The 23,742-nt window shown below is 44.3% G+C and overlaps 1 protein-coding gene across 1 annotated transcript; it reads left to right on the top strand.

Annotated features, from left to right (window-relative positions):
• Nucleotides 1-1,682: 1,682 nt before the first annotated feature.
• Nucleotides 1,683-17,600, top strand: TRIL (TLR4 interactor with leucine rich repeats; the record flags this gene model as incomplete). Its single annotated transcript, XM_082661917.1, has 2 exons — nucleotides 1,683-4,115; nucleotides 17,511-17,600. One exon carries the CDS (start codon nucleotides 1,683-1,685, stop codon nucleotides 4,113-4,115), a length of 2,433 nt encoding a protein of 810 aa, XP_082518043.1. The 3' UTR covers nucleotides 17,511-17,600.
• Nucleotides 17,601-23,742: the final 6,142 nt, after the last annotated feature.

A 23,742-nucleotide genomic window follows, 5' to 3' on the forward strand; every position in this document is an offset into this window, starting at 1 on the left:
TGACCTTTCCTGTCTTGCCCTCCCCACTAGATTGTCAGCCTCCTGAGGTGAGGATATGTCTCTCTCCTTTAATTTTCCACACAGTAGGTCCTTAAAATTACATTTTCTGAACACCCTGGGATGAGGGTAGGGGGTAGCTTGCAGGAACAAACAGTAATTAACAGCTCTTCCTTGCCCATTCTCCTTCTCAGCTGGGGCTGCCCTGAATGGAGCCATTAATAAATGCTCCACTCCCTATTGATAATAAGTGTTAAGACTCCCCCAAGTAAACCAGGTCTGAAAAATTGTGGGCAAAATTTTTGAAGATCACCACAAGTCCAGGCATAAAGGGGGAGGGCCCAGCAGGTAGCAGTTACCAGAGGGTCTCTGAAGGTTATTATATATACATGCACACGTGCAGAGCCTGCCCCAAGGGCTCTAAGACTGGAGGAGGATTAATGGGACTAAATCACCTAAATCTGACAGACTTTCACGGTGGCAGAACCAGTTCTGAGCTTTCTCCATGCTCTTGCCTACAGCAGGGCCAAGCAACTACTCAGTTTAGATCCCTAAGAAGAGGCGGAACCTCTCCTCGGCTATTGGCCACCAGTACAACGATGTCAAAAACCCAAGCACGCAACAGCCAGGATGTCTTGATTTAGCCTCTTCTGACAGTAGCCCACCGACAGCTCTTGGCAGCCAGCCTTGTTGCTGCCCGAAACTTCCCGTAGAACGCTGGCAGGTTCCGTGCTGCCCCAACTTCTTGCAGGGGGCCACCTGGAAGAGCAAGTGTCTTAAAAACTAATAAAACGACTCACGATCCCATTGCTTCGAAGCGACTGGTGTGCTCGTCTAAAATAAAAAGGTTTCTGTCTGCAAATCCCGTTTGCTCGCCCGGTAATCCACCCCCGCCCCCAGCCCGGCGTGTCCGACTCGTACAGCTGTTTTTAATCCCTACTTTTCTCACTTGGCGTCCCGGGCTCCGGTTGACCAGACGCGGAGCCACTTAGTGTTTCCTCCTCCCCCTACCGGGGTCTGTCCTCCCTCCGCCATCTCCTTCCCCCCACCCCCCCGCCTGCATCCCCGGGGGGCAGAGTGTGGGAAGAACGAATTTCCGCCCGGTTTGCTCGCCACTCGCAGACTTGGGTCCCTTCCGGACGCAGCCTGCACACCCCCGGCTCCTCCCGGGGCTGTTCCACCCAGGCCGCGCTACCGGTCCCGGACTGGGAGCGAGGAGGCGCGGGCTGCGGGGGCCGAGCCTCCCCGGCGCAGCAGCCAAGCCGCGCCCGGAGGAGCTCTTGGAAGGGCTCCCGCCTGCAGCTGGGGAATCCGCCGGTGGGGAGAATCCGTGCCAGGGAATCCAGCTCTCCGGACTCAAGCTGCAAACAAAAAGCTCAGGTCTTGCTCCCTCCCTCCACGGCCCCCCCGCCCCCGACGCGCACCCGGAGAAAGTTCTGCAAAAATGCAACAAGTAGCACCCGGAGCTCGCGGAGCGCCCTGCGCCGCCTGACTTGGCCAGGCAAAGCCCGCCTGCAGAGACCCGGGCCAGCCACCGGACAAAGGGCGGAGGAGGGGCTGGACGGCGCTGCTAAGTCCGAAAGAGGCCATTTAGCGACTCTGGCCAGGCCAAGGGGAATGCAGAGGAGACACAGAGCCGGCGGGCCAAGAGGACGATCGGGCCGCAGAACGCAGGGCGGGCGGCGATGGAGGCTGCCCGCGCCTTGCGCTTCCTGCTCGTGGTGTGCGGCTGCCTTGCGCTCCCGCCGCGGGCCCAGCCGGTGTGTCCGGAGCGCTGCGACTGCCAGCACCCCCAGCACCTCCTGTGCACCAACAGGGGGCTCCGCGCCGTGCCCAAGACCAGCTCGCTGCCGAGCCCGCAGGACGTGCTCACCTACAGCCTCGGCGGCAACTTCATAACCAACATCACGGCCTTCGACTTCCACCGCCTGGGGCAGCTCAGACGGCTGGACCTGCAGTACAACCAGATCCGTTCTCTGCACCCCAAGACCTTCGAGAAGCTCTCGCGGCTGGAGGAGCTCTACCTGGGCAACAACCTCCTGCAGGCGCTCGCCCCGGGCACGCTGGCGCCGCTGCGCAAGCTGCGCATCCTCTACGCCAACGGGAACGAGATCAGCCGCCTCAGCCGAGGCTCCTTCGAGGGACTGGAGAGCCTGGTCAAGCTGCGGCTGGACGGGAACGCCCTGGGGGCGCTGCCGGACGCCGTCTTTGCCCCCTTGGGTAACTTGCTCTACCTACATCTGGAGTCCAACCGGATCCGTTTTCTGGGCAAGAACGCCTTCGCCCATCTGGGGAAGCTGCGCTTCCTCAACCTCTCTGCCAACGAGCTGCAGCCCTCCCTACGCCACGCGGCCACCTTCGCACCGCTGCGCTCTCTCTCCACCCTCATCCTCTCGGCCAACAGCCTGCAGCACCTCGGGCCGCGCGTCTTCCAGCACCTGCCGCGCCTTGGCCTACTCTCGCTCAGGGGCAACCAGCTCACGCACCTCGCGCCCGAGGCTTTTTGGGGGTTGGAGGCCTTGCGCGAGCTGCGCCTGGAGGGCAATCGGCTGAGCCAGCTGCCCGTGGCGCTGCTGGAGCCTCTGCACAGCCTGGAGGCGCTGGACCTGAGCGGCAATGAGCTGTCCGCTCTGCACCCCACTATCTTTGGCCACCTGGGCCGGCTGCGCGAGCTCAGCTTGCGCGACAATGCGCTCAGTGCCCTCTCCGGGGACATCTTCTCCTCCAGCCCAGCCCTCTATCGGTTGGATCTAGACGGCAACGGCTGGACCTGCGACTGCCGGCTGAGGGACCTGAAGCGCTGGATGGGTGACTGGCACTCGCAGGGCCGGCTCCTCACCGTCTTCGTGCAGTGTCGCCACCCTCCGGCCCTGCGGGGCAAGTACCTGGATTACCTGGATGACCAGCAACTGCAGAACGGGTCTTGCACAGATCCCTCACCTTCGGTTTCCCCGACTGCCGAGAGCAAGCGGCATGCCCTACCCACAGCCCCGGGGGAGGAGGTGGCGCCCCCTGCAGGTGCCCTCGCGGAGCAGCCGCCGCCGCAGCCACAGCCACAGCAAAGGGGTCGATTTCTGCCAGGGGTGACCTGGGATGGGGCCGCCAGGGAGCTTTTGAGTAACCGCAGCGCCCTAAGGCTGAGCCGGCGGGGCCCGGGCCTCCAGCAGCCGAGCTCCAACGCCGCTGCTGCCGCGGGCCCGGCGCCACACCCCCTGGACCTCCTCGAGAAGCCTGAGCGGGGACGTCCGACTCCGTCGGATCCAGCCCACACGGAGCCCACCCCGACGGCCACGCTGGGCTCTGCGCCAGCCGGCGACCCCTGGCAGCGCGCGGCGAAGCAGCACCTGGCTGCGCAGCAGCAGGAGAGCACCGCCCAGTCCGACGGCGGGGTCGGCCTGCCGCCGCTGGTATCCGACCCGTGTGACTTCAACAAGTTCATCCTGTGCAACCTGACCGTGGAAGCGGTGGGCGCCAACAGCGCCGCGGTGCGCTGGGCGGTGCGCGAGCACCGCAGTCCCCGGACGCTGGGCGGCGCGCGCTTCCGCCTACTCTTCGACCGCTTTGGCCAGCAGCCTAAATTCCACCGCTTCGTTTACCTGCCTGAGCGCAGCGACTCGGCCACGCTTCGCGAGCTGCGGGCAGACACCCCCTACCTGGTGTGCGTGGAGGGCGTGCTAGGCGGCCGGGTCTGCCCGGTGGCTCCCCGGGACCACTGCGCGGGGCTGGTCACCCTGCCGGAGCCTGGGAGCCAGAGCAGCGTCGACTACCAACTGCTGACCTTGGCCCTGCTGGCCGTCAACGCACTGCTGGTACTCCTGGCCTTGGCGGCCTGGGCGTCGCGCTGGCTGCGTAGGAAGCTGCGGGCCAGGCGGAAGGGCGGGGCCCCCGTCCACGTTCGCCACATGTACTCTACCCGACGGCCCCTGCGCTCCATGGGCACCGGCGTGTCTGCCGACTTCTCTGGCTTCCAGTCGCACCGGCCGCGCACCACCGTGTGCGCACTCAGCGAGGCGGACCTCATCGAGTTCCCGTGCGACCGCTTCATGGACAGCGGGGGCGGCGGCGCGGGCGGCAGCCTGAGGCGGGAGGACCATCTCCTGCAGCGATTTGCCGACTAGGTAGATCCGGGCCTCCAGGGGTGTGGAGACCATCTCACTGGCCTTGAGGAGGGGAGCCACCTCTCCGCGGGCCCCCGCAGCCCCCCTCAGGGGAAGATCTCATTTTATCCGACCTCTTTTCCCCCTTTTGTGCGCTTGCCAGAGAGGCCAAAGGGGACAGATGGCTAATTCTGCACCACCTTCCAATCCCAGTGCTCACTTGTGAAGTAAATGGATGGTATTGGTGGTCAAGAGCAAGAGTAGGGGACAAATGGATGGTGGGGTCCAGAGGTAGGAGGCCTTCTTAACGTGCAGACATTGGTGCAGCTATGAGAATGGATGTTTTGGGGGGTTTTTTTGGCATTGTAATGCAGTAGGCTGGCCCCCTTTGGGATAGAAAAGGGTGCTCCTTGCTCCCTACGTGACCAGAAAGAGATTTGGATGCATGCTTTTTTTGTTTGTTCAGTGTCAAACAGAGGAGTTTTGTTTCTATTTAAGGAAAAAAGAACTTATTACCATTACAAAGGAGGCTTGGCAACTGACTCCCCTGGCCTGGTGGTCTCGGCCAAGAAGGGTGATGTAAACAGGTGGTAAAGTTTAACACTCGCAGAGGAACTCTTTGTTGGTTGATAGCACATTCAGGAAAACTTAATGTTTAAATAATTAGAGACGCTATTTTTCTTTTTCAACAATGTGAAGAGCTCTAACATTTAACACACTGACCAATAAACTCAAGGACTATTTTAGTTGAGCCGGGCAGTTCAACTATTTTCCTTTTAACATTAACACCACAAAAACTTTTGCTGACCTTGGGGTTAACTAAGATTACATAGTTTCTCAGGAGAAGGCTGCATGCAAGACTTCTCTGTCAGGGTTGCTCCTGTGGCTTTTTAATTTTATTTTTTTAAACCTATATGTGGAAAAGGAAATGTCAATGCCAGACTCGATAGAAGAATGTAACGTGTACATAACCGATGACCCCATAGGGAATGGCAGTGTTCTAGTTCACTTACCACATCTCTGACAACCTGTCCAGATTGGAATAAATGTGATGTGGTACCTCTCACGTTTTCATCAGTGACACGCAGTCGACTGTGCCCTACTTCTCTTGAGTTGCACAGTTAAGTGATCAAGGTAATTTCCTAATAGGAAGTGAGCAAAAGGTGACTTGCAATTGATAGTATAATGTTTGATCATGTTATTATCTTTATATGAAAGAGTAGAGGGGGAAAATGTGAAAAAATGTGCATCGGTGGTTGTATGTTTCTACTAAAACCAGAAGATTATGAGTACTTAAACCTCACTGTGAAATAATTATATATTTTGCAAATGAATCCCTCCATTACCCAGTGTTTTTTTTCCATGTTATTAAATCTTATCTTTTAGTTAATAATTGCAGTATTTCTTTTAAATGTTTTTGTTTTAAACTTAGGGTTAGGCTCCTTTGTTCAGTTGTTTTCAGCTGTTTGGGATACTTTCATTCCCTGATATTTATGAAGTAGATGTTTATCACTAAATGTAGTGTTTTGGTTTACATTAATAATTTAGTGTGTGGTCAAAAAACGCAGTCACTTGGAAGATGTACAGGATGGTTGTATTCACCGTGGTTGTAGATTCATTGGCAGTGGGGTGCCGGGGAGGCCACTGCAAAGGTGCTAAGGCTAACAGTGAATCTTCTGTTTAGGGCCTTAAGCCCCCGAGGGTCCTGAAGACTCAGGGAATCTATCATAGTCCAGGGATCCTTCAACCCCATTCCACTCCTTTTATGTTTGGCCTCCACTGAGACAGGCCTGCCGTCGTCCCAACAGCTGAGTCGGGACACAGGGATTTAAATGAGCTGATCTTTGTTTATGTTCAGATGAGTAAATGTCCAGACCACTTAAAGTACAGCTGTTTTTCTGGCAGTCTTATCTGTGGGGTCCAAACTTAATAAACCACAGGAAATAGGCTGTTATTCTTAGTTTGCTGCCAGGGCTTGCTTCAGATTCCAAGCGTATTGGTACTTGGGAGAAGTGTAGTTGTTTGCTCTTACGTGCAACCTTTTGGTTATCTTGCACCTTTTGTGCTCCTAGCTTTTTCATTCAGAGAGCAATTGCATTTCTTAGCTCTTGCTTTTACACAGTAGTGTAATAAAGTGAGTCCCATTGAAAGTCTGAACAAGACCTCTGATTCTTACCACCACCTACCCTTTCAACTGCAAAAATCACTGAAAATGCTTAATGCCTAAATCCATGTAAAAACACTTTCACTGGGAAGTCTTTCAGTGGGAAATGAATAAATGTTATACATTGTTATGTTCAGTTATGTCAATAAACCCACTTACTAATGGAGATGTTTTCTTGTTGGAGTTTCCAATATTTTATACCCTTCGTAATGGTACACTGCATTTTTCTACAGCAGTTTTCATCAGTGAAAATGAAACAAGCTGGAAGTCTTTCCTCTTTTACTCTTTTAATTTCCATTTCCACAGTAGAGTGTGGACTTAATTTTTAAGAAATGCTGTGTGACCTTCTAGCCAAAGAAACAATGAGATGACTCTAAAAGCAGGTGGTCAGCTGTGGTGTGAAAATGCTGTTAAAACACCAGTGACAGCAAAATGATGGGTCTCAGCAGGATTCAGCTGTTTAAAGGACACTGAATTAGAAGTCAAGCCCTTTGACTCTCATAGTCAATGAGAAGGAATTACCTTGAACTGGAGGCCATCTTTGCCATTACGAAGTACATGAAAAATAAAACTCCTAAAGAAAAAAAGAATAAACTTTGTAAGAGGTAGGAGTGTTCCATTAAAGAGCCATTGACACAGTCTGGAATGTGTTGGGGTCCTCGGCTCAGCCAGTAAGATTATTGCTTTCATGAGGGCAGATCATTTTGTGATGCTGCCAGGTAATAATTAGTGTGTGATCAGACCACCTTCACTGATTTGCCAAACACCTGGTTTTCACCAGAAGTACAGTAACATGGGCAGCTACTGTATATTAAGAAACTATTACAATAGACACTGGAGTACCTGGTGTTTGTACTTAACCACTCCCCCCTTTGCCTCTGAGAGTTGGGGATAAGTGATAATGAAGCATTCTCATGTCAGAAATGTATTCAAACTTCCAGACCATGACCCGGGATGAAGACAGATTCCTACCCAGCCTCATATCTTCATCATCTCAGAGAATTATAACATCACTAAGGTTCAGAATGATTTTAAAGTGGTGAAAGAATTTTAAGTCGTCTGAGATTGCATTCTTTCCATTTACCTAATCTTTGTGCCTTAGCTTCTTCAGCAGTAAAATGGGAATCCTGGGTCCTGACTCCATAGTGCAATTTTAAGGAATAAATGGGTAAAAAGTGTTAGCACCGGTTACAGGGCAAGTGTTCAATAAATATTAGATGTATTATTGGTAGCATGACAGTTGTATGATACATTTTAGAAGTTTCACGGACAAGGCATTCTGCCCTAACCAATTAGAAGATTCATGTAATGAGATTAAGGTGCCTCTCCCTTCCCCTTGTTTTGTTTAATTGAGGCTCTTCTATAATTTGGTGTGGAAGGATAGCTCTTGAAATACTTTCTCATTACTTAAAAAAAGGAAGTGAATATGCTACTACTTGAGCAAACTTTCCTATGTTTAGTAGACTGTTGGCGTAAGTTAATTCATCCTTTAGATAGGAACTAAGGCTGCGTAAATGGTCTTGCTTACATAGGGCCCCTCTTCCTGTTAATTTAGTGATAACATTTCCAAGTGTCCTTTTACTCTTAGTTTACTCAGAAGGATACTTTGCACACACAAGTGCTTTTTTCCTAGGGATTTCAGGTCACTTCGTCCTTCTCTATCATGTGGCAAATAGTGTTCTTTTCATTTTGCACAGGAGACTGAAGTATTTGGAGATTATACTTACTTATATTGACTACTGAAATAATTAGGAAAAAATGTAGCTTCCTGAAACCTGGTTGCTTTAACTTGAGGCAGACTACCAAAATATCCCATTACATATGTTTGAGAGATTTTAAGCTCCAGGCAGTGTGATTCCGTATGGACACAGAAACGTGGCTTTGTAATTTGGCTGTGAACTGGCATCGGACACTAGAGAAATAAATTGTGATGTGCCAACATTGCAAGCAACAGCATCTCCTGGCTGTGTAACTTCATAACATTTCTTTCAAACTCACCAAAGTTTTATAAATGCTAGCTCTGTGCCATAGTTAATGCTGAGACAGGCAGCACTGTTGTATGTTTAGACCAGCTGTAGCCAAGTAGCAGTTATTCACCTTTCCAAGTTACAGTTTTTGATGAAGTAATGCTTACCCTACAGCTGACTGTATACTTAACTCTTAGTATATGTACACTGTACCATGTGCAGACATACTTTTAATGGTGACCACCCTCTTATTTCCTTTCTTTCTCAATTGTGTCTTTCTAAGGATTTTTATTTTAGGAAATTAAACTGAGTGCAAATAATAACAAACACCCATATTAGCACCACTCAATGACAGTTAACATTTTGCAATGTTTGTTTTCAGCCTTAATAAATGTCTTTATTGACAAAACTCCTGATTTCCTTCCGCACACTCTGTCTTCTAAAGTAACTACCACTGTGAGTTGGATATGTGTCCTTCTAACAGTCAGTTCTCCTCATTCACAGAAGTTATGTTGTATAAGGTCACAGCAAACATTGAATTAGCAAATACTGAACCATTGCTCCCAGGAGAAATTCAGGGTTAGGTTCCTGTGAGCCTCTGGTCACAACATTTTCATCAACCTATCAATATATACCCTTATTTTATGTGTGTTTCTGTTTAAAGACACCTTATTTAATATATATAATTAATTTATTAACATTGAACTCATGCCCAACAGCACCATAACTTGTGCCTGAAGGAAGTGTATCTAACTTGTGTGTTTTCCCCCTAAGACACGTCACAGCCTTTCTGCACTTAGGGACATTAGCCTGCACTTCTGCACTGTGCTTGGGAGCCCTTTTAAACAGCAAAATTGCCAACAAAAAGCAGGAAAATGCAAAAAATGTGGCACTAAGAAGATTCCCTTCTTTTTATGGCTAAGTAATATTCCATTGTGTGTGTGTATATATATATATATATACCACATCTTCTTTATCCATTAATCTGTTGATGGAGACTTAGGTTGTTTCCATATCTTGGCTACTGTAAATAATGCTGCCATGAATATTGGGGGTGCAGGTATCTTTTCAAGTTAGTGTTTTTGTTTTCTTTGAATAAATACCCAGAAGTGGGTAGCTGGATCATATAGTAGTTTTATTTTTAGCAATCTTTTGTCTTTTAAATGGTAACCACATCATGTGGTTGTATTGTTGATGATGGTGGCTTTGGGTGTGTGTGTTGAGGCTGGAAGTGGGAAGGGTTTCTTTTAAAACAATTTTAGTTTGATATTTTCTGGTTATTCTCTCTGAAGTGTTTTGCTCCCTTGCTACATGTGCAGAATCTCTATATTTCTTCTTTAGGACTGCTTATCATACATTTAAACTGTACCTATTTGTGTGTCTTTTCTTACCTTTGCACACTTACTACTTCCCCAATTCTCAGGAAGGGCTCCACAAAGAAAAAAGGGCTAAGTACATCCCTGGGCTAAGTATATCCCTGACCCCACCTGCTCTGGAACCACTTTTCAGAAGGTGTTGACCTCTGCTTCCCATCTCTTTTGAAAGACTTTCTGACATTCTTTGTGCCAAGGAAAAGGGTGACTTGCTCTGAGAAAAATATAGTTTGCTTCTTGGAAGATCTCATTTATGTGCTCTTAGTGCTTTCACACACCTTGTTTGGTTGTATGCTTTTTCTATTTCTATTGTGATTGCTGGACACACACACACACACACACACACACACACACACCAATTTCTCTTTATTTTTGCCTTGTGCTTAATTCTGTTTAGGCTGTTCTTTCTTATACCTTGTTGGTGTCACTCATTATAACCATAGTACAATTATCAAGATCAGAAAAGTTAACGCTCATAAAATGCTATTGTCAAATCTACATTCCATATTCAAAATTTGTCAGTTGTCATAATAATGCCCTTCTTAGGTATTATCCCCTTGGATCAATGTAGAATCATGCATTGCATTTCGTTGTCATGTTATTCTCTCTTCTTTTCTTTCTCTCCCTCTCTTTCCATTTTTCAATTTTGTTTTCTTTTTTTTAAAGTAAGGTTTATTGAGGTATAATTTACGTAGAGTTCAATTTACCCTTTTTGAGTACAGTTCCATTCGTTTTCACAAATGCATACAGTCATGTAGCTACCACCCCAATCAAGATATAAAGCATTTCCATCGACACAAAAAGTTCCTTTTTAGTCAATCCCCTTCCCCCGACTCCAGCCATGGGCAATTACAGATTTGATTTCTGTCCCTATAGTTTTGCCTGTTCTATAATTGCATATATACGCAATCATACAGTATGTTGCATTTTGTGTCTACCTTTTCCCCTCATCATAATGCTTTAAGATACATCCATTTTATTGTGTGAATCAGAAGTTCATTCCTTTCCGCTGCTGAGTAGTATTCCATTGTGTGGATGTACCACACTTTGTTTATCTATTTGCCAATTAATGGATATTTGAGTTGTTTTCATTTGGTGCTGTTATGAACAAAGCAGCTAAAACGTTTGCGTACAAGTCTTGGTATGGAAATGTGTTTCATTTCTCTTTAGTAGATTCTAGGAGTGGGATTGCTAGGATGTTTGGTAAGTGTGTGTTTAACTTTATAAGAAAATGCCAAACTGTTTTCCAAAGTTGCCCTCTGCCATTTTGCATTCCCACCAGCAATGTATGAAATTTCACGTTGTTTTACACACTTGTCAGCACTTGGTTTTTCCCTGTTTCAATAAAGCCATTCTATTAGGTGTGTAGTATTCTTTTATTTGGTTTAATTTGTATTTCCCTAATGACTGATGATATTGAGAATCTTTTCATGTAAGTATTTGCCACTTGTGTATCTTTGGGGAAGTGTTTGTTCAGATCTTTTGTTTTTTATTGGGTTCTTTGTATTCTTATGAGGTTATAAGAATATTTTATGTGTTTTGGATACAAGTCCCTTGTCAAATATATGTTATGCAAATATTTTCTCCCAGTCTGTGGTTTACCTTTTCATTTTCCTAGCGGTGTTTTTCTTTACATTTAGGACTATAATCCATTTCAAATTGATTTTTGTATGGTGTGAGGTATGAATCCAGCAAAGTTAACTTTTTTTTTTTTTTTTTTTTGGTGGTAGGCGGGCCTCTTACTGTTGGGGCCTCTCCCATTGCGGAGCACAGGCTCCGGACGCGCAGGCTCAGCTGCCATGGCTCACGGGCCCAGCCGCTCCGCAGCATGTGGGATCCTCCCGGACTGGGGCACGAACCCGTGTACCCTGCATCGGCAGGCGGACTCTCAACCACCGCGCCGCCAGGGAAGCCCATAACTTTTTTTTTTTTGGCATAGGTATATCTACTGGTCCAGCAACTTTTGTTGAAGAAACAATACTTTCTCTATTGAAAAATCTCTGCAACTTTGTTGAAAACAATCTGTTGGCCCTACGTGTGGGTCTGTTTCTTGACACTCTGTTCTGGTCCATTGATCTATATGTCTGTCTTTGTGCCAATACCAAATTTTCTCGAAATCAAGTTGTGTGAATCATCCAGATTTTCTCCTTTATCAAAGTTGATTTTGGCTGTTTAGCTTTTTTAATTTTCCATAAAAATTTTAGAATCAGCTTGTTATTGCAACCAAAAAAAGTTAAAAAGCCCGGTGGGATTTTGATTTGGATTGCCTTAAATTTATAGATCAGCTGGTGATAATTGACATCTTAATACTGACTCTTGATCTGTGAATACAGTATATCTCTCAATTCAGTTTGTTCTTTTAAATTTCTCTAACAAATGTTTTATAATTTCAGCCTGCAAACCTTGCACCTATATTGTCAGCTCTATCTCTAAGTATTTCACATTTTTGATACTTTTGTAAATGGTACTTTTTAAAAACTTCAATTCCCAGGTGTCCATTTCTAGCATATAGAAATCAAATTGGTTTTAGGGCTTCCCTGGTGGCGCAGTGGTTGAGAGTCCGCCTGCCGATGCAGGGGACACGGGTTCGTGCCCCGATCCGGGAAGATCCCACGTGCCGCGGAGCGGCTGGGCCCGTGAGCCATGGCCACTGAGCCTGCGCGTCCGGAGCCTGTGCTCTGCAATGGGAGAGGCCCCAACAGTGAGAGGCCCGCGTACCGAAAAAAAAAGAAAAAAGAAACAGCAACCCAATGTTGAATAGAGGTGGTGAGATAAGGTTTTCTTGACTCATTGCTAATCTTAGGGAGAAAACAGTCAATCATTGACATTAAGTATGATGTCAGCTCAAGATTTTATATATTAACCGGATCCCTTTATCAGAATGAGGAAGTTAGTTTGCTGAGTTTTTATCATGAAAGTATGTTGAGTTTTGTCAGTTGCTTTTTCTCCATTATTGAAATGATCATACTATTTTCCTTTTTAGTTTGTGGATATGGTGAATTAACATTGATTATATTTGAGCTGAACCAATCACAAATTTCTAGGATGAATCCCACTTAGTCATGATATGTTATCATTTTTATGTATTGCTAGTTTCAACTTCTCCATGTTTTGTGAAGAAGAATTTTTTCATTTATGTTCATAATGAGTATTTGTTTCTAGTTTTCTTTTCTTGTAATGTCTGTGTCTGGTTTTGGTGCCAGAGCAATGCTAGCTCCATAAAGTGAGCACCGTTTCTTCCATTTCTATTTTCTGAAAGAGCTTGTGTAGAATATGCATTATTTCTTCCTTAAATGTTCGTGGTTCACTTCTTTGCCTGAAGTTTTCTTTGTGGGAAGGTTTTTAACGACGAATTAAATTTCTTAAATAGATATAGGACTCTTCAGATTATCTAATATTATTGAATAAGCTTTGGTCATTTATGTCTTTCAAGGAATTTGCCCATCTCATCAAAGTTATCAAGTTTATTGGCATAAAGCTGTTTAGACTATTCTCCTATTATTCGTTTAATATCAGTAGAATCTATAGTGATGTCCCCTATTTCATTTTGGATATTGGAAATTTGTGTCTTCTCCTTTTAGGTTTGGCTAAAGGTTTGTCAATTTTACTGATCTTTACAAAGAGTCAGCTTTTGATGTCATTGACTATTGTTTTTCAGTTTTATTGATTTATGCTCTTATCGTCATCATCATTCTCAACTTTCTCCTTGCTTTGGATCTCTTCTTTTTCTAGTTGCTTAATGTAAAAACTTTAGATCATTGTGACCTTTTTTGTTCTACTAATATAGTCATTTAGTACTATAAAGGCTATCAGTTTCCCCACAAATTTTGTTATGTTGTATTTCAATTTTGATTCAACTGAAAATATTTTCTGATTTCCATTATGGCTTCTCCTGAGAAGTGTGTTGTTTAATTTCCAAATATTTGGAGATCTTCCAGATATCATTCTGTTGTTGATTTCTGGTTTGATTCCTTTGTGGTCAGAGATTTCAATTCTTTTACACTTGTCGAAATTTGTTTTATGGCCCAGAATATTTTCTATATTGATAAACGTTCCATGTGCACATGAAAAGAATATATATTCTGCTATTTTATGTAAAGTATCTAATAAATGTAAAGTAAATACGGCTGGTTGATAGTATTGTTCAGCTCTTCTATTTCGTTGCTGATTTCTTTTGTCTATCTGCTCTATTACTGAGAAGGAAATGTTGAAGTCTCCAATATAATGTGGATTTGTCTGTTCCTTTCAGTTATCTCAATTGTTTTTGTGTATTTTGAAGCTCTATTTTGGATTGTTTTTTCTTATTATCTAACAAACCCTTTGCATTATGTAATGTCTCTCTTTATCCTTGCTAAAAATATAGCCAGTTCAGTTTTCTTTGGGGGAAATTATATATATGTTTATATAAAATAATATATGTACTTATATATAACATTATATGTTTTATAATACATACATATATTCTTATTTAAAAAAATCATTTCTCGTACTCTATAATTATGAGAGTAAGTCCCAGTTTCCTTCTACCTGAAGAACTTCCTTTAACATTTCTTGTAGTTCTGTTGGCAATGAATTATCTTGTCTTTTGTTTTGAGAAAATGTCTTTATTTTCTGAAATATTTCTTTGGGGGTGTAGAGATTTCTTCACTGACTTTTTTTTCTTTCAGTACTTTAGAAATGTTTCTCTATTGTCTTCTAGCTTGCTTAGCTTTTGGCAAGGGGTCTGCTCTAATTACATCGGTTTCTCTATATAATGTCTGTGTTTGTTCTAGCTGCAGTCAAGATTTTTCTCTTTAAGTTGTCTTTCAGCAGTGTGCTTGTGATGTGTCCATGTGTTTTAAACATTGTTCAAACTGCTTAGGTCTCTGAGCTTCTTGCATCTGTGGTTGTCTTTCAGTAGTTTTAGGAAATTCTTAGCCATTTGAAATAGTTTTTCAAATATTTCTTCTGCTCTGGTTTCCTTCTCTCTTTTACCTGGAAATCTAATTACATGTATGTTAGACCACTTGTTATTGTGCTATGTACCTCTTGGATATTCTGTACTCCTTTTTCTTTTACATGTTTAAAATCTTTGTAATTCAGTTTAGATAATCTCTATTGGCCTATCCTTAAGTTTACTAATCTTTTTCCAACTGGTTCTAGTCTGCTAATTAGCCCTTCAAGGAATTACTCATCCCTGATACCTTTTTATTTCCCTAGCATTTTCTTTGGTTTCTTTTTTTTTTTTTAATAAATGCTTTTTAAAATTAATGTATGTATGTATGTATGTATTTTTGTCTGCACTGGGTCTTCATTGCTGCACACGGGCTTTCTCTAGTTGCGGCGAGTGGGGCTACTCCTCACTGTGGTGTGCAGACTTCTCATTGCGGTGGCTTCTCTTGTTGTGGAGCACGGGCTCTAGGGCATGCGGGCTTCAGTAGTTGTGGCACATGGGCTTAGTTGCTCCATGGCATGTGGGATCTTCCCGGACCAGGGCTTGAACCCGTGTCTCCTGCATTGGCAGGCGGATTCTTAACCACTGTGCCACCAGGGAAGCCCTGGTTTCTTTTTAAAAATGTTCCTCTCTGTTGAAATTCCATATCTGTTCATTTGTGTCGTGTAACTTTCCACTAGATCTTTTAATATGTTAATTCTTAGTTGTAGTAAAGTCTCTGTCTAATAGTTTCAACATCTAGGCATCTGAGTCTAGTTTTATTGATTGCTTTATATTTAAGCAATAGGCTGTTTTATCATGCTTTCTTCTTCTGAGCTTTATAAGTCTTATAAATGAAAGCTAGACATCATGTCAGAAGAATATGCAAGACGGAGACAAATAGTATTTATGCCCAGAAGTGGATACAACTCTTCTTCTGTTAGGCTATACCAGTGAAGAATTCAATCAACTAAGTCAGTATTTGAGCTGAGTTTGGATTTTCTTGTTGCTATTAGTGCACCACAGACTTCAAATTTATTCAGTCATATGCAGATTTATTTGTCAAACAGCATGTTTAACCTTGATTTTTTAAATTGTTTATTTTCAGAAGCATTTATTATGTGTAGTAAATAAGAAATTTCCTTGATTTGACAGACTGTGTTTTTGGAGATTTTATACACCTGGATGTTTTTAAGTTAAGTTTGTGTAATAATTTATGTTAATATAATGCAAATTAGCACCCAGGAATATGTTTTATTTTTACTTAACTCTTAACCCCCCAACATTATATAAAACATGGAGACTCCTTTCCAAATAAGATTAATGTGAGATTTCTTTTGAAATGAACAGCTCTATGAATTGGATTACATGCAGGTAGCATCGGAAAGAGTTCAAGTGAAGGAGAGTGAAGAGTTTTGTACTTTTTAAAGCCCTATGTTTGGGGCTTTCAGTGTCAACTTGAGAGCATCATCAATCATGGTATCATGAATTCTCAATTAGACATTTTACTATATACTTCATTTGCTTAGGAAGAAGGCCTGTCTTGTAAAAGCCAGTGCCTTTCTATTGTTCACATTGAACTCTAAACAAATACTTAACCTGAAACCAAACTGATGGAGAAGGAACACAAAGAATTATATACAGTAGGATTCTTGTTTAGTGGAATAATCCACAGATGCCCCACTCCTGGCAAGGATTGTGCAAACCTGATACTGTGTAATAATCACCAGATCTCAAAATTTTAGATAGACAAAGAATAGCTCATTGTCACAGAGAAAATAAAAAAACTTAGTTTTAATATTGCCTATTATTAACTGACAACGTGGAATATCTTACAGAAGGGAGATGCTCTATTCGAGATTTTTATCTTTGTTTTTTTTTTACATTGCCAAAGCTTTTTTTATTTAGTAAATTTTCACAATATTTTTCTTCCAAAGTGCTACACAGTAACAGCAACTAGGCAAGATCCAAAAGGCACTCAGTCTTCCGTCTTCAGTTATTTTCACTGAGCTCTTTTCTAAGAGCTAACTCCAGTATCCAGCAGCTGTCTGGTTTAAGATGCAATGCACTCTCCGTTTTTTGCCTTCCAGACTCTCCTGTCTAAATCTTTTTTTTTTTTTTTTGACATCTTTATTGGAGTATAATCGCTTTACAATGGTGTGTTAGTTTCTGCTTTATAACAAAGTGAATCAGCTATACATATACATATATCCCCATATCCCCTCCCTCTTGCATCTCCCTCCCACCCTCCCTAACCCACCCCTCTAGGTGGTCACAAAGCACCAAGCTGATCTCCCTGTGCTATATGGTTTTATATCTGTATTATTTCCTGTATGTAAAGACTTAAAGTGAGTGTTGCATAAAGCGAGTATGTAAGACTCAAGTGTTGACTATTTGGGGACAGAGGGCGTTTAGTTTTGTTTCAGGCACTATTTTAAGAGCTTTCCCTACACTGATTCATTCAGTCCTCACAGTAACTCTCTGAGGTAGGTACCATTACTATCCTCACGTTAGAGGTGAAGAGATGGAGGCACAGAGAAGTTATACGTTCAGACCAAGATCCCTGAGTGGGGAGGTGTTTGAGTCTCGATGGGAAGCCAGGCTGGCTCGAGTCCTAGCTGTCAGTCCTGACGCTCTGGGGCCTTGCATGCACACAGGACAACTGATAAAACATCAGGGGATTGTTCTCAAGGTTCACTGCAAACGTTTCTTTTCTTCCGTAATACAACACTTTAAAAATCATCTGTAAGTAGTTTGGCCTTTATTTATGCCTCTTTTTCTTAATCTGTACTATACGTCAAGGACAATACCCAGAGTTACATGATTCATCTGTAAATATTTAATGAGAGACAGGTAGTCCATCTCACAGCCACAAACGCTTCCTTCTGTCTTGACATGGGTGGGTCACTGTCTTATGCTGTGAGGTTAGTTCTTTCCACTGGTTTGTGAGCTCCCTTAGGACAAAAATCCCAGCTTGCATTTCTCTTTGTGTCTCCACAGAGCCTGGCGAGCTTAAAGTAGTGTTCCTGGATACCTGCTTATTAACGAGTGCTGCAAGGCAGCTATTCAACCTTTCCCACTGAGACACACATGCCAGACTGTTCACGTAAGTCATATACACTCGGTGTATCAGGGCAAGTCATTTAATAGCTGTAATTCCATCCAAATGTCCATTTATATAGCAATGGTTGAAAACTGATGGGTGCTCTAAGATGGTATATTTGACTCAGGGTACCATATGATTCTACTTTTTCTACCTTTAATATAGGAGCATAGTTCTCAAACAGTGAACATTTGGGAAATTTAACATACATTTCTTCCCTTTGTGTACTATGTACAGATTTCATGTTGCTTAGAATAAATCTGGAATTGTGTCTTATTTATGTTGGTATTCCTATCATCTAATATGGTGCATTTCACATAGTAGTTTCTCAATAAAAGCTGGTGGATTTTTTTTTTTTTTTTTAATTTTAAGCATTAGTCCTATTAGAAGAGAGTTAGGCTAGGAGGAGTTTTCCATCGAAGATCTTTTGGATCTACTGAAGCCTGAGTTTTTGCTTTCTAGGATATGGAACAGAATATTTTTGTCAACACACTGATGTTATTTTCCACCTAGTCCCCGTTTTCTAGTAACTTCTTCCCCCACAAAATCATGACTAAGACTTTTAAAAAAAAATCCAAAGCAAAACAATCATTATGAATTTCTTTGTGCACCAGAAAGACACAATACGACAAGTGTTTTTGTGAGATAAGGGACATTTCAGCGATATGGTGAAGCATGAATTGTCGTATAGGCAACCAGTCTCACCAGGTAAATGATTATCTGCAGTTGCCAGAGCGAGCAGCTTCCATGGCTGATGGAGCTGCTGACCTTGGCATATTTATCATCATTACCCCAGGGGACAGAAACCAGTATGTGTGTTCTTGTGAATACACATCCATAAAAGGAGACACAAGCTAGTGGAAAAGAATTTGTGTGTATAGGGTGTGTGTGTGTGTGTGTGTGTGTGTGTGTGTGTGTGTTGATAAGAGAGGGGGGTGGGGAGCTAGAGATGGTTTCTTGCATCTTCTTTCCTCTTTTAACTTTTTTCTATTTTTACTGAAAAGAGAGGATGACATCAGTCTCTCATCTGCAAGCTCAGATTTATAATAGCTACTCCAGTTTGCAAGAGTTCTAGGGGCATAGTTCTCCCTTATAAGGGAGCTGAATAAGGCTGCAAAACATGGGTAATCTGTGTTATCATCTCTCAGGCTATGATAGCCATCTGATGAGGGGAGGCCAGGGGTGAGGGATGTGACCTTGGATGGTGTTGGTGCTGTCTCCCCCCAGCCCCCTACACCAGCATGGTACTAACTGCTTCCTGGCCTGGAGTTTAGAGGCAAACTCTGGGACCTGAGTTCACAGACACCACCAAGCCTGTTCCATGAAGGTGTTGTGGAGAAGGGGGTGTGGGTAGCAGGGCGCTAGGTGCTCAGGTCACAGTGGTCCTGGAACAAGGTTGAGGAGGTAAAAGAGGCTTTATTTCCGTAACAAAGGGGTTGCCATGTGTTTTGCTTTGCTGGGGCTGCTGTAACAAAGTACCGTGGACTGTCTGGCTTAAACAACAGAGCTGTCTTTTCTCATAGTTCTGGAGACTGTAAGTCCAAGATCAGGGTGTCAGCAGGGTTGATTCCTTCTGAGGGCTGTGGGGAAAACCAGCTCCACACCTATCTCCTAGCTGCTCGTGGTTTTCGGGCAATCTTGGGTTTTCCGTGGCTTGTAGGTGCATCAGCCTGACCTCTGACTTAATCCTCGTGTGCCATTCTGCCTGTGTCTAAATTTCCCCCTTTTATGAGGACACCAGTCCTACTGAAGAAAAAGCCTACCCTACTTCCATATGACCTCATCTTAACAGTAATGACAACTGCGGTGACCCAATTTCCAGATAACGTCTCGTTCTAAGGTCCTGGGGGTTAGGAGTTGAACATCTGAATTTTGGGGTCAAGGGGGAGACACAACTCAGCCCCTAACAGAATTCAACGTGTTGATGGTTGATTTAGTTGGGAGTATTTTTCTTGATTATTACTTAAAGGATATAGGGAAGGGGCATGGAAACAGGGGAGGAAATGGTGGAGCAGTTGCTTTTTTTCTTCTGACAAAAAATCAGGACCTGGGAGACTGAAGCCTGTGGGGAGAAGTAGTAGGATTCCCTAATTGTGCATTGGGATAGTCGTGTTTTTGAGGACACAGGCGGTATCTGAGTTGAAATATGATCTGTGGGTCAGAGCACCTAAGTCCCCATAGCTTTTGCAAACTCCCAGTGGTGTGTATTTCAGCCACCCAGACAAAATTACCCAAAGTCTTTGCCCGGTGCCTTCATAAATTTGGTGATGCTCACCTGAGGGGCCTTTCTCCTTTCCTGGGCTCTCAAATATAGTGGGAACTATTCGAGAAGGATCAGGTCCATCAAAACAGTCCTATCCTTTCAGCAACTCATTTTCCTAGTAGTACAGTGTTTTCAAAATAAGTGATCTATTTCCTTAACAAATGCCAAGGTAGAATGATGTTTCACTAAGACTGGGCGCCGGATGCTTTGTGAGATATCTTGTATGCATTATGTCCGTACTCAGAGAAGCCAATAATATGATTATTCCCATTTTCCAGATGAAGGAATCAAGCCTTAGAGTTCAGCAACTTGCCCGGGGGCTTATAGGCATCAAGTAGCAGTTGATTTCTGTCTGTATTCATTGCACTCCGCCTCCCTGCTGCCCTAAGGTTTTTTTTTGTTGTTGTTTTTTGTTTTCAATAAATTTATTTATTTATTTATTTTTGGCTGCGTTGGTGTTCGTTGCTGCACACGGGCTTCTTCTAGTTGCGGTGCACGGGCTTCTCATTGCGGTGGCTTCTCTTGCTGCAGAGCACAGGCTCTAAGGCTCTAGGGCGCCCAGGCTTCAGTAGTTGTGGCACATGGGCTCAGTCGCTGTGGCACACGGGCTTAGTTGCTCCATGGCATGTGGGATCTTCCTGGACCAGGGTTCGAACCCATGTCCCCTGCATTCGCAGGTGAGTTCTTAACCACTGTGCCACCAGGGAAGTCCTGCCCTAAGTTTTTGAAGGTAAATCTTTGAAAGACGTGGATTTTTAAAAAACAAATCTTAAATATCGCACTGAGATAAGAATTCTTTTTTTTTTTTTTCCTATGAGCATCCTGTGTAAAATGAGGAGACTGGATTTATATAGATGATCACCATGTGTCCATGTAGCCCTAAAATGCATCTAAGGTTATGATTTTTATTTTCCTGTTTTGGATGTAAAAAGGAGAGGATGTAGGCTGCCGATCTGCTTTTTTTTTTAAGATGGAATTTCAACATCTCCTTGTGGAATTTCCTGGTTCTCAACCAAGTATGTAGATCCCGCCTCTCAGCGCTCATCTATTTTGGACTGCAGTGGGATAATAACCTGGTTATTTGGGGGGTCTGGTCTTTGGAGCCTCCTATTTTTCTTTTCTTCTGCTCCTACTTCTCCCGCAGATGTTCAGAGCTGACCACGTGCAGCCTCCCTGGCACCCAGCAGTAACCAGTCTCCCTGGCCAGGGAAACATGCCCGCCTTTCTATGCTGAGATCAGCTCCCACCCTGGGCACATCTCCTGTGGGTCAGCCAACAGGCTTTGACTGATTTAGTTCAGGAAGACTCGCTTGTTTGTGGATATGGTAATGACGCCAGTAAAATTCAATTACTGGATCCCAGAGGACTGTAGCAAGCGATAATAAATTAGGAAACATGAGCTTTGGAGTATCTGAACTGAAATTATAATGGGGCTATTGAAAAACAAACAAACAAAAATTCTAAGCATTCATTTAATAATAGATGCTGCTGCTTCCCCCACCAAAAATTAGTTCATCAACTAACCCTTTGTTCTTGTCACAAGGAATATGCCTGAGACACAGCCAAGAACATTTTGTCTTAATTACTTGGTAGTATCGCCCCCCCCCCCCAGAGCACACCTGGCTTGGGGGGTAATTGGTACACAGGGAGGAAGCAGCCGCCTGGAGGGGCCTCCCAAGGCCACGGCACTAATCCATGCCGGGCTCACAGATGCTCGCTGCCCATGGCCTTGGGTTTCAGGTTGCCGTCCTGGGCTGAGGTTTGAATGGAGGTTGTAACCTCAGAAGGTCCGGCTAGCACTTAACCACTGACATCCATCAAGAATGTCAAGGCTCGCATTGTCTCATTAATTTGAACCAGCCTTCCTGCCCTCAGATTCTTTTTCATTCCTATCCTTTCCACTCTGCCTGTCTTCCTTTGTGAGCAGTTTATAGCCTCCCGTGTTTGTGCCTTCCGCCTGTGAGTTGTGGCCTGGAAGGCCACTCCTGGGGAAAAGGCACCTTTTCCCTCCTCCATGCCATAAGCGGAACTTGCAGAATTGACTGACGTTTCTGCTCCAATATGAATTTCAAGCGCATGAAGTGAGAAAAAAACATTGCAGGCAGTCTGGATATCTCTGTTTCGCAGATAATCTTTAAGTTAAAATGGTTTGTCATTGCTATCTTCCTTCACTTTATTTCCTTTCTCATCCAGATGCCAACATCCTAGTGTGCAACACAGAACTGATGAACAGAGGAGATATGAAAAAGAGGGCAAAGGTGCTAGAAGAAATTTCTGACTTAGCAGCACGACATTTTCACCTGCAGTAAATGTCCTTTGAGGTATCTACTGAGACCAAGCCCCTTTCCTGGAGAGTTGCTCCTGACCTCCCATAGCACAGGAAGGACTGTGAGTGCGGATCGTGCTTAGTTTACGAGACCCCACAAGGCAGGTCAACTCATGGCCCAAGCTGGGCACAGTAGACTCTTGCTCCAGGAACCGGAAAGTGGGCTGGTTGTTGGGTTGGGCTGGAGCTTGGAGAAGGCAGAGCTCTGGAGTTCGGGGGCACCATTTTCAGCCATGTGTCCAGAGAGGTAGAAAGCGAGGGGGTGGGGGAATTCTGCCGTGAATCAGAGACGGTGAGGGAAGCAGATACCAGAGACTGCCCATCCCTGGAGAGCCAGGCGAGGCACTTCCTTGATTCGGAGTGACTATCCACTTCCTATTTTCAGACCCTTGTGAAGCCTGATTGCCCTTCATTGGGAACCCTTAGGGTCTCCCAGTAAAGTCTCCCTTTTTACTTTGGCTGCTCTCAGTAGGTTAGTGTGTGTGTGTGTGTGTGTGTGTGTGTGTGTGTGTGTGTGTGTGTGTAAACTACAACATTACCATCTAACATTTCCTTGGGCTTGGATGGCATCTGAGAACAGGGTCATGAATGGCTATCTATCGTGAGACTTGGAATACGTAGGCCCCATTACATATGTGTCGATAGGATGGTTAGAATAGCCCCGGCATCGAGGGCGGTCTTACTGTAGAAGGGGAAACCTTCTATAAAGGATGACCCTCCGTTTCCCTTTTGGTCTCCCCCCGAGATCTTGCATGTGTCCTCTCTATAAGACCTTGTGCCAGGTGCTGCCTCTTTTTTAAAAAACATTTTTTATTTAAAAAACTTTTTTATTGAAGTCTAGTTGATTTACAATGTTGTATTAATTTCTGCTGTACAGCAAAGTGATTCAGATATATATCTATATATTTCATATTCTTTTACATTGTGGTTTATCTCAGGATATTGAATATAGTCCCTGTGCTATACAGTAGGACCTTGTTGTTTGTGGATGTTACCTCTTAAGCTTCAAATCTTCATTACCTCTTCACCTCATTTGCTTCTTGGCCAATGCCTGCGACATGTCCCTCTTCTCAGCACCACGAAGGATTTTTCTCTAAGATGTGCAGACATGATACAAATTTAATGTATTATTTTATCGGGTGAGAGAACCAGCATTTTGTGGCACACTACCTTAGGGCTTGTCTCAATTAGGGGGCAGTTCTTTCCATCATAAAGAGACCAGAAGCTTCAGGACATCCGGAGACAAAAGGCAGCCAAAGGATTTCACTGTCTTTTTATTTCCCATGAGATATAGCGCTAAGCAGTGTTCATGTTTTACCCACACTGCTTCTTGGCCTCTGTCAAAGGAGGGATTTCCTCCAGTGCCCCAGCTGTGCTGGGGCCTGCACTGGGGTGGCCGGTGGGGAAGGAGGACACACAGAGGGTTCTGCTCCTGCCACAGCTGTGCTTGTGCAAGCGACCTTCCCTCAGGGCAGAAGCCTGTGGACATGTCCAGTCTGACTCTCTTGTCATTTGGCACGATGAAGGGCAGCTGTCTCTC

Source organism: Grampus griseus (genome assembly GCF_964374135.1).
Source record: "Grampus griseus genome assembly, chromosome: 9".
NCBI lineage: Eukaryota > Metazoa > Chordata > Mammalia > Artiodactyla > Delphinidae > Grampus > Grampus griseus.